Below are 11,768 nucleotides of genomic sequence, written 5' to 3' on the forward strand. Positions count from 1 at the left end.
ATACTGGATTGTTTGCTTGTAATAAATATTCTAAAAGAAGTTACTAAAGAATTTTAAGTAGGAAAATGAAATGAAAAAAAATTAAACATCTTTTAAAAGAGGATGATGTGAGATGGGTTTTCATTGTTTTAACTGAAAATATCATGTAAAAGCAGAACGTGGGGAAAAAACAGCATTTTTAAGTTTGTAATAAGAAAAACTACAGTCACTTCATAATTTCAAAGTGTATTCCTTGATCAACTAGTCTTCCTACAATCTGTCACTTTCTAAACTTATTAAAAGTCGTCAACATCATTTTTAGATTCTTGTCATTTTAAACCAGTTTCCCACTGCCTTTAGGGAACATGGCCTACAAAAGTTTGGCCCCAGTCTTTGTTCTTTGGCTAACTCTGCCTTCTTTTAGCTCTTGGAATATGCTAAGCTTTCCCTTCTGCCTTTGGACCTTTGCACATCTTTTCCTTTGCTAAAAGCAACCCTATACCTACTTGTTTTCTGGATTCAATTCAACCATCACTTCCACCTGAGATTAGACCCCCATTGTATGTTTTTACAGGAAAGTATACTTAACTCTCCAGAGAACTTATAGGTATGTTTTATATACACACACCCCAGTACGACAGGGAGTATATCTGTTTTGCCCTATCACTGAATCCCTGAGTACAGAACCCAACACACAGCAGGCATTCTAGCAAATTGAAGGTTAAATTTAGATTTAATCCAAGTTCTGCTGTCTACATCAGGCTATAGATGTAGAGCAATTTTTATTATCTCTAAAACAAGATAAAATATAAATATAGCTATTATGTGTAAAAGAACTACCAATGTAGAAGTCTGGCAAAGGTGTTTTTCGTTTGTTTTAGGAAGCTAAATGCTACATAACTGCATTTTTCTGAAGATAAAAAGGAAATAATATACTCTCCATAATCAGATTAAAGACCTGAGATAATCATTAAAATTGAAATGCAGCTTACCTAAAATTCAGTATTATGACACAAGTATATCCTTAATTATTTTCACTAAAACAATTTGACTTAAAAATATATTAACACTGCACAGGAAAATTTCTGCATTCTTGTCTTAAAGTGTTAATGTTTTATTTTTTCTTTTGTTGAATATACATTTTTTTTTACTGGCAGATCAGATAAACAAATATATAAAGGAAATATTAAAACTTCTCTTTTGGCAGAAGTCAAGATAAACTGTAAAGATTAAAACGTCTCAATTTAACCTGAAGTAATGCTTTCCAATCATACAAATTTTTAGGAAGAAAAATAAAGAGTATCTAAACAGATTCTCCTAGTTTACAACACATTTCCAGAATAAGTCTCAAAAAAAAAATTCAAAAATATTGACGACTTTAAAAATATGTCAATACCATATGGCTTTATAAAATAACTTCTAAAATTATATATTCTTATTTTAAAAGGATCCCAAGTTTTAAATAAACTGTTAGCAATAACATTTTCTTCACTTAAAAGTGCATATATCTGAGGATGCAACATACTTTTTGAACAAATAATTTTTATAAATTTTTAACACAAAAAAAAAATCACTTAAAATATTTTTAAGGGGGAAAAGTTTTCACCAAAAGCCATCTAAATAGACTGCAGGAGATGATACTGTTCCTTTTTCTACTTCGTTTTATATCGTCAGAATTCGCGGTAAGATACTTTGGCAGTTTATTTAGACATATCATGGTCTCTACTGAGAGACACTGACATTAATGATGTCCATGGAGATAACAATTGTCTTGATGGCTCAGTTTGAAGACATACTACTGGGGCTGGTTCTCCAAATCTGTAGCTAAGGCGCTCTCTTCTCTTACATCAAGAGTTTGTTCAACTGAAGCTGGCTGAAGTGGAATATTATCTACAGTTCTGGTAAGTGTGGTAATATCACATTCTTTGTCCAGAACACCAACTTCATCTTCTATTGTAACTATATCTTCAGTTTCAAATGTCTCCAAAGCAAAAAACTCACTTTGTAGAGGGTCCTGAAGACCACTATTGTCACATTCTGTGTTCTCCTTTACTTCAGAATCCTTATCACTATCACTGTCAATGGTAATTACAACTGGGGAATGTGAAGCATTATCTTCATGGTGTTTCTTATGTTTCTTCTTATGCTTCTTCTTTTTCTTTTTATGTCTAGCGGTATCTGTAGCTTTCCCTTCATAAACTATCTCTACACTTAGACTCCGGGTCCTCCTTTTCTTCCTCCTGTGTTTTGTCTCTCTGTCTGATCGGCTATCTGAAACACTATCACTCTCATTTTTGTAATTTCCATCCAACTTTGATAAAGATTTTTGGCAACGACCTTCCTTTACTTTTGAGGTAAATTCGCGAGATGGTTGTGCCACTTCATTAGTACCCTCCAAATGTCGTGTTTTGTATTTTCGTTTCCCTCCAGGCTTTTCATTTCTCACCCTGTCAGGCCCTGTAGATGCAGTCTTTGATCTGTTACTGGACAGGCTTCTTGATCTGTGCCTTTCATAATAGTAATATTTCCTTTCACTGTGATTATTTTTTTTCCTAGCATTTGTTCTTTCAGAAAATGACTGAATTCTGAATTCTGGACTTGAAGATTGTCTGGAATAATGAGCTCTAGACAGAGTCCTTCTCCTGTAAGATGATTCATAGCCATCCCTATCCTTGTTTCTACTGTAGTAAGTATACTCCCACTTATATCTGCTTCCATAATTATTTTTTAAATAATAACGATCTCTAGTTCTGCTCCGTGATCTTCTTTTACAATGATCACTGCTACGAGATCTTGATCTGCTTGTGCTTCCACTACTTACAGACAGAGTTTGGCTTCTTCTTGACCAACTCCTATCTCTAGTTCTTGATCTTCTTTTGTCTCTTCTACTTCTAGGTCTACTATTTTCCCTGCTTCTGGATCGTTTTCTTTTCATTCTTTTCTTACCATGAGGCTTTCTACGATTCTTCTGATCATGCCCATTTCTACTCTGGGAATGTGAATCCAGACTTCTTGATCTTCCCCTCCTTCTGTGTCTATGGTTATATGGAGAATATACTCTGTCTCCTCTGAGAGATGAGCTCAGGTCTCTGGGAGAGGACAATAACATGGATTGGTTCTCTTCCTTCTTTGATTCGATTATTGTACCAGAATCACAATGACCTTTATTTATTTGCTCATCCTTTCCAAGGGCAGAGTGTGGAGATGAACATCTACTATCATCACTATCACCAGAACTATAAGACTGCTCTTGTTCTTGTGTCTTCACAGTCTCCATTTTCTCATAAGAGCCTAACTCCTCAGAATCTGAGGACAGTTCAACAAGTTCTGGGGTCCTCTCAGCTAGTGGCTTAACAAATCCAACAATGACACAATTATCTGAAGAAGAATCACTGTCATTATTTAGGTCCTCATTGGTTTGTACTCCTTGTATCTGAGATGTGGCTCTTCCTCTTACAAGGTCTTCATCGGAACTATCAGAAGTATTTAAAAGGGAAGACATGACAGCATGAACCTGCTCTGAGCTTGAGTAAGATGGCCCTGGAGTTTCATCATCCCATGGTGCCCGACTAACAGTGGCTACATTAATATCCAGCTCCTGGGTCTCAGCTTCATCTGGAGATATTGTTATGACTGAAGCATCAGAATGGCTACCTTCTTCATAGGAAGGAGCAGGGCAATCATAATTAGCATGTTGATCAAAAGCTGCCATATTGAAAGGAGATCGAGCAAAGCTGATAAATTCATGTATAAAATGCTCAGTCCGATTAAGTAAAAATGGCCTTAAATCAGACACAAATGCCTGACTCTCCAAGTCATACCGAGTAACATTACTCATGATGATGTGCTGCACTATATTTACTAAAGATCCATGAGCTCCAAAAAGAACTGTAAGTTCACGCTTTAACCAGGGGACTAACCTGTGAAGACAAGCTGGATTTCTACGGAAAAATTCAGCGGAAATATCCCGGTAGCGACCACCATCTTCAATATTTCTAACGCGAGCACCAGCTCGATAAAGAGTTCGCCTAAAATTAATAATATCCTGTTCTTGAACTTTCCGCAAAGATCTTCCATCTGTAGTAGTTGGCCTCCTTGGAATCTGTCTCATTAATTGAGAAATGTCACCATCTCTGGGTCTTGTTGAAATGCCTAACCCTTCAAATAGTACTCCACTATCTGGTGGAGTTGTTGTTCTTCTACTTGTGGTACTACTGGGTGAATAAAAAGCAGCACTTCGCTCTCTTGTCATAGTTGTACGATAGCGGAATCGTCGACCATCAGGAGTGGCAAAAGAACCATTATACGAAGGCCTTAGGATGTACTCCTTGAAGTCATCTTCTGCCCTCACAGAATGGAAAATAGAATCAAAGGGCTGTTTACATAGTGGACATTCAGCTTTGTTTTTAGACCACTCCTGTACACAGCGAAAACAGAACTTATGTAAACAGCGATCTAAGTAAGACACATTATCAAATCTATCCAAACAAATAGGACACTTTGAATCAGGCGATGCATCAGCTGGTACTGTCTGTTGCAATTTGCTAGTGCCAGCTTTAGGTGAAAAGTTGTCCATTTTAAATTCCTTAGCTGCTGATGCCATTACCTGTAAAAGGGAAAAATTTACATCAGTAACCTAGTAAAAGAGAAATGACTAAACTTGAAAAAAAAATTTATAACTATGAAACATACTTTTGGTGAAAATAGTTCATTATCTTTGTAATATAAAGGGGCAGTGTCACCTAGTAACATAGGACATAAGCATAAGCTTGAAAGACCAATTTTCTGGGTTTGAATCCTGGTTCTATACTAGGAGTATGACTATGCACAAGTTACTATCTCTATGCTTTAATTTCATCTATAGGTCACCACTTCACAGGGTTTGTGAAGATGTAAAAATCCCTTTGAAAAGGTGCCTGGTACATAGTAATGCTCAAATATTATGTGATGTTCTATTATTCTTTAAAAAAAATAACTTTATTTATAATAGAGAAACATTTAATATATACAAAAAGTACAAAAAAAATATTCCAAGTATCCTTAACTCAGATTTAACACATTTTCTTATGGTTATTCCAGATCTTTAAAAAGAAAAGAAAAATCCTAAAACATCATAGTCCTCAGTTGATGTTATTTCTATATATGGTTTTGTATCTTTCATATATATGCCCCAAACAGTATAGACTACTAACTTGTTTTATTTGTGGTTAGAATGTATATGCACCTTTAAAATAGCTTCAGTAATAATTTTGTATGGTGATAGGTGGTTACTACACTTATCATGGTGATCACATAGTACGTATGTAAATGTCAAATCACTAGAGTGTATAACTGAAACCAACATAAAATTGTATGTCAACTATACTTGAATTAAGAAAAGCATTCACAAGATAATTTGCATACCTGCAAGTTCACATGTTTAAACCAACCCTGTGGTCTTTGGTGAAATATTCTTTCATACACAAAAGGTTTTCAGTGAAATTTAAATGAAATACTAAATGTAAAAGCACTCAAGGGCAGTGTGTGGCTCATAGCAAATGCTCACTAAATGTTATTTGCTGTTATTATTGTTACCACACTATTATAGTCAATATATCAGATTCTTTTCACTGCCCCTTAAGGAGCCTTTCTTAGCCTTTTTATTTAATCCAGAGTTAGCCATAAAGCACCTTGAATTATGCTCTTGATCCTTTTCCCTTATCTTTTCCCACAAAGATCACTAGAATCTTAAAGATTAATATTGTTTTCTTTATCAGTTTATATTGCTCATAATTTACAAAATGAATTTGCCAGAGCTGAACTCTAATTTGCTTTACATTTTAGCCTTATCTCATAAAATCCCTCTTTAGCCCCATTTTACAGTAATCATTTTGTATATATTAAATATTAATTTGTTCCTTTATTTTTTCCTGGGCCTATTATTCATCTTCCTCAATATCTTGTATCACAGGAAGTCCCATCACTAGTCAACCACTGTCAAGTTAGTCAAATATTAGAACTATAATTTCCTAAAGAACAGACTCATTGGCCATACCAAGCTCTAACAACAACAAAAATCTGATTGTGAAATAAGTATTTTATCACAGATTTCAAATTAAACTTGCTCATCTAGGGCACCTTAACTTTCTCAGAGGCATAACCTAATAGGGACTCAATGCTGAAAAAGTTTTTTTCAAAGGGTCCAGATATTTCTAGTCTTCTATTTTTTTACAGTGGAAATGCAAAAATCCCCATTTTTCTTAAAGGGAATAGAATTATAAATAAATACAGGACACCAATTGCTTTTCTGTTAATATATTTAAACTCTGAAACTTTAATACTGCATAAATTTCTCAGCATTTCCTCCCACTTCTAACATTTTTTATTCCCTACTTAGAAAGAAAAAAAAAAAACCTTTAGGATAAGAATGTGTTTCAGGTAGGAGTGAAGAATGGAGAAGGAACTGGGGAGATTATCAGAAGACCTGGATTAAAGACCAGGTGTCATCTAGATGTAACTCTAATCTAGAAAAATCCACATTAACTATGGACTTGTTTGCCCCTCTATATACTAAGAGGATTGTAAAACCTTTAAACTGGTGAATATCAAGTTAGTACATTTTAACATAATTTATTTCTTTGGAATACAGAATTTTAGTGTTTACTAATCATTTCCAGTTCACATTAAAAATTATAACCCAGAAAAAATTTATTAAAGAAAATTATTAGGCCATAAATTTGAAGTTCAAATAAAACAAAAGCTCAACTAAATATGATTTTTTTAAAATGGTATCTTAGTCTTCCCCACTTTTATAAGCCTGTTAACCACTTTGGTAGCACAAGTCTAAAGAATGTCCAGTAATGACATCCACAGTAAGTACAGAACAAATTAATTAAGAGTTCTGTTTTGCATTTCTACACAGGAATATCTTTAGCTACAAAGATTCATCCAAAACATCAAACAATAGCAATGAACGTAAATCATCAAATAAGGAATTTCCTTCTTCAAAACTGTCACTCAATAGCACTAAAATATTTCTAAGATAGAAATTAAGTAGAATTCCCGCATGACCCAGCAATCCCACACCTATCTATTCAAGAGAAATAAAAACATATGTCCACACAAATACTTGTATGTGAATATTCATTAGCAGCATTTATCATAAAAGTTCAAAAGTAGAAATAACCCAAATGCCCATCAACTGTGGAGGATAAATAAAATGTGATATATCCATTAATGGAACACTTGGCAATAAAAAGGAATGACATACAGATATAAGGTACATACAGATATAAGTGTGGATGACACTTTCTATTACGTTGAATTAAAAAAAAAAAATTCAGTCACAAAAGACCATGTGTTATATGATGCCATTTATAGGAAATGTCCAGAACAGGAAAACCTATAGATGAAAAGTACAGGGTTGGGCAAAAGTTAGGTCTACAGTTGTTCATATGGAAAATAATACAATAGTTGAAACTATTGAATTATATATATTTAACAAATGAACTGTATGGATGAAATGTAAATTATTATCTCAACAAAGCTCTTTAAGGAACAGAACAGGGATGGCTAGAGACAGATTAAGATTCTTTAGCAGAGGTTCTGGTTTAGGTAGCAAAGGCGGACCTGACGGTAAATTTAGTGCTTCAGGCTCTAGAAGCCTTACCCTAACTCTCTAGGAATTAGGACTTCAAATTTACTTCTCCAAGGGAAGAAGATTAATCAGTTCTTCTGATCCCATTTCCTTAACTGCCTCCAAAATTCAAAATAAAGTTTAACATCTTTAGGATAAACGAATTAAGCCAAACCTTCCCCTCCCCAAATTTTCAAGTAGGCTTTAACACAAATAAGAACCCATCATGCTACATTTTGGGGGTAGTTCAGATAATCAACAAGCACAAATATCTGGGGAAAATGAACTGGAGATTGGTGAAAAATCAGGAGGCTGGAATCTAAAATCAGACCATAGACTGGACACTTAAAAAACTGCACAGTGATGTAAACATAAAAGATACAATGCTGTGAAGAATTAAGTATTTTATAAGCCAGATTTCCTATAAAAATCATCTTCTATGGCATTTCTTAAATTATTACAGAACATAAAATAAAATCGCCAGCTGATTACACTTGGAGGAGTGATATTAGTTTTAATGCAGAGCCAGAACTGAGAATGAAAACCACTTAATAACTGTGTGATCTAAAGGAAGTTAATTTAATAAAATCTTAAGTAACAGTACCCACCTGAAAAGGAATATCGTCCACAAAAAAACTTAGAATAGTGGTTGGTAAGCATTTAGAACTGAATACTGTTTCCCTATGTTACGTGAAAATAAAGTTACTTCTGGTCGTTTTCATCATCCATAACCCATTTTAAAGGCCCAGAGAGACGGCAGTCTATAACAACTACTCTTCGTTACTGTGCTTACATATATGTAGGCAAAGTAGCTAAAAAAGGTTTTTGCTAGTGGATCAACTAGAAATACACCCCAAGTATTCAAGCTGGATTCTACCTCTTGTGTCCTTCAAGAAATCACTATACCTCTGAACTGCAATTTAATCAATTCCAAAAGATCATATGGAAGTTAGAGGATCTCTCGACCACATCCTATAAAATTTGATTCCAATTCCAGCAACAGAATGAATTACTTGGGAACTATTTCCTTCTTAGAACCACACATTCCAGACAAGCATGTTTGTTTCCGCTGGCTGTATAGCCTTGTATATCATTGACTAAAAACAAACAAAAACCCCCAACCCTCGCCACCATTAACTTAAATCCTTCGTAGCTCTTTCATAATTTATCTTAATCTTGAAAATTACCCACCAAAAACTCTATATTCACTTTTCCCTTCAAATTACTATTGGCCTCATCTCAGTACTTCCCCTTTCCAGGGCAGGAATCTGCAGCCCATGATTAAAGCCACACCAGGAAGGAACTCACGGGCAGGCAAGTCCAGCCCACAGTATGTAACACTGCACAAACCACTCAGTCACAGTGATAGTCTCTTCCTTTGATTGATAACTGCCACAAGCCAGGATTTAAGACAAACACCTGTGCATTACACAATCACAATGAATTACAAGAGTTATTCCCATTTTACAGACAGACTCAGAGAAATTAAGAGAACCCATCCAAGGTCACACCTCCGATAGTGGAGGTGCCATGATTCAGACTGGAACGTTTTGATGTTTTGTGCTGGGTTTTTTGCCCCCTGTAAGCCAAGGTCTTCCCACTACAAGGCTGGGCTTGCCCACCCCCCACCCCTCACCGGGGCCCGGAGCGCTTCTTGGAAACGCAGCCTCCCTCCCTCCCTCACCCACCGGCACAAATCCACAGGTGCGCTGCAGATTCTGCCCCGCCAAGGCCCAGATGGCCCGCTCCCTCATCTCTGGGCCTCGCTGCAGATGGGAGCTCCAGCTCACCCAGCCCTTTCGACCTCGGCGCCCATTGTTTCGGATCTCACTCACCTCGGAGAATGTCGGCACATTTCTGGCTGGTATGCTTATTGAAAGGTTCGGGCGGCTTAGGAAGCTGGGTCTGTGACGGCAGGATCCGCGAAGACGGACCCGGCGACTTCTCCGCTGGCCCTCAGAAGCCGGAGCATGAGGGGGCGTTTCACCCTCCTCGCGAGAGAGCGGAGACCCCAGCGGCTGTTGCGACCCCTGTGACGTAAAGCGCTCATCACCAATAGTAGCACGAAGGAGGTGGTATGAACAAAACCCACCCCGCGGCCCCAGCGCGTCAAAACAAAACACCCGCCTGCGTAACGCATGCGCATTAGGAGGGCACCGGCACTGAGGGCGGGGCTTAAGAGTGCTCGGCCCATCCCCCCCCCCCATCGGCTACTGGAGAGAGACGTGACCCTCAGAGACAGAACTCACTATTATCACCGTTTTTATTCTTGTTACTACTAATCTCTGAGCGTTACCAAGACACTAATTAAATATTCACTCCTAAATTACCCGGAAAACATGGTAACTAGCTTTATTTCATTTAAACGTCACCAAACACTGCGAGAAATTATTAAAATTACTTCTAGTGGATAAAGGAATTCAGTGACCTCTTAGGAAATAACACCGAGATTCGAATAGAATCTGAAACCAGAGCCCAACCAGTGAAGAGATTTACTCCAGTCCATGAATAAACAGATTACTGTACCTTAAAGGACATAGCCTTGGGTCTTCGCAAAACAGAACTTTTTCTCTCAAGACTGCTCTCCTCCTCCACTTCCTGAAATCAGGATTAAAACCCCATTTTTAGATGATATCTAAACTGTACAGAGAAAGCGTCTGAGCATAAAACGGCCCTCTACCGGCCTCAGATGTGAACGTCCCAAACATTCTAGAGCTGAACCTGGTACATGCGCTCGCGTGCCAAACCGCGATCGTTTAGCTTAATATTTAATACATGCTAACGTTAAGCACGTAATAAACGCTCTACAAATGCTTGTTGATCGGCAGACATTATGCCAGGGAACTGGTGCCACATTATTTCTTCTCAGAAGTTATTATTTACATCAACAAGCCACTGCGTTATAAAAGACTTGTTTCTTGAAAAAGGGCTCAGTTAACAGAGTTCCCCACAATGAGTCGTCACCGTTATATAAAAGTGGGTGGTATTCTTGTTTACCTCAAGTATAAATATAAGACATGGGAACAGATGCGAGAGAGGACAATTGTTCGAACGTTAGGACCGATGTAATACATAAAACAGTTTTTCAAATAAACTTTTAAATGCACATGACGGTACATTACCTTGTATTAACACTGCACTGCAACTGAAAGAACCGGTTGACGAGGTACGCCTATCTCTCTAAGCGTCCAAAAAAAAAGAAAAACAATTTTTAAACATTTTCCCGTTCTTCTAATCCCCTCCCTGAAAGGCGGGCTAGGCCCGCAACAAGTAAGCCCGCCCTCCCTTCGGGCGGAAGAGGCCAGGCTTGCCGACGCGAAATGCTCCCGGAGGCGAGTGGGCGGGCATTCGTGCCCAGACGTAAGATGGCCGCCGCCACCCGGGAACCGCCGCGCCGAGGTTACGCCGGGGCCTGCAGGTCCTGCCCGTTCCCGCGGACCGCTGTTGCCTCCTTACCATGAAGCCAGTGAGTCGCCGCACCCTGGACTGGATTTACTCAGTGGTAGGTCCTGGGTCTGGCGAAGCTCCACAGTGTCGACTCCCTAGTCCCGCGGGGTAAAACCCCGCTATTCCTTCAGCGACCAAAAACTGCAAAACCCATTCCTGAATTAAGTATATCGCTACCCCATCTCGACTCCGCCTTTTCCTGAAGGACACGCTCTTCCTTCCGCTTCTTACGTAAGGAGAGCTGGTGGGCACGCCCCCGGAACTCTATTTATTCGTTTGTCACCTTAGCAACATACTTGGCAACCAATGGGGTGGGGGACAGGGTGGAAGCATTATTATTACGGTGAATTTTTTCGCTTTTACTCCCCCTCTTGTATTTTTGGTTTTTAGTTGCTCCTCGCGATCGTATTACTCTCCTGGGGGTATGTCATCTATGCATCAACAGTAGCGGCTCGGCGAGAGCTAAGGAAGAAATACCCAGACAAAATCTTCGGGAATGAGTGAAAATTTGTAATTCCTCTAGATGTTATTCCATGCAAATACTTCTTTATCTCATGTTTAACTGACACATGTCTAAATTTAAAGTAAAATATGTAATATAAAGTTCCCAAATTTATTTTTGCATAGTTCTTTATTTTTTTAGTTGATGTTTTTAGAGAGAGAGGAAGGGAGACAAACATCTATTTGTTGTTCCACTTGTGTATGCATTTATAGGTTGCTTCTTGTA

At 37.9% G+C, this 11,768-nt stretch overlaps 2 protein-coding genes across 2 annotated transcripts; one reads left to right on the top strand and one right to left on the bottom strand.

The window, feature by feature from the left end:
* Nucleotides 1-1,717: 1,717 nt before the first annotated feature.
* On the bottom strand, nt 1,718-10,865 carry TOPORS (TOP1 binding arginine/serine rich protein, E3 ubiquitin ligase). Its single transcript, XM_090274250.1, has 4 exons — nt 10,717-10,865; nt 10,121-10,192; nt 9,430-9,624; nt 1,718-4,585 (listed from the first exon to the last, which is right to left on the bottom strand). The coding sequence occupies exons 2-4, from the start codon at nt 10,130-10,132 to the stop codon at nt 1,775-1,777; spliced, it is 3,018 nt and encodes a 1,005-aa protein (XP_090130376.1). The 5' UTR covers nt 10,133-10,192; nt 10,717-10,865; the 3' UTR covers nt 1,718-1,774.
* A 56-nt stretch (nt 10,866-10,921) lies between these two features.
* TZMP1 (transition zone microprotein 1) lies at nt 10,922-11,657 on the top strand. The gene is made up of 2 exons (XM_090274253.1): nt 10,922-11,096; nt 11,432-11,657. Exons 1-2 carry the CDS (start codon nt 11,052-11,054, stop codon nt 11,543-11,545), a joined length of 159 nt encoding a protein of 52 aa, XP_090130379.1. The 5' UTR covers nt 10,922-11,051; the 3' UTR covers nt 11,546-11,657.
* Nucleotides 11,658-11,768: the final 111 nt, after the last annotated feature.

Source organism: Furipterus horrens, unplaced genomic scaffold, assembly GCF_987537825.1.
Source record: "Furipterus horrens unplaced genomic scaffold, mFurHor1.1.pri manual_scaffold_4, whole genome shotgun sequence".
Taxonomy (NCBI): Eukaryota; Metazoa; Chordata; class Mammalia; order Chiroptera; family Furipteridae; genus Furipterus; species Furipterus horrens.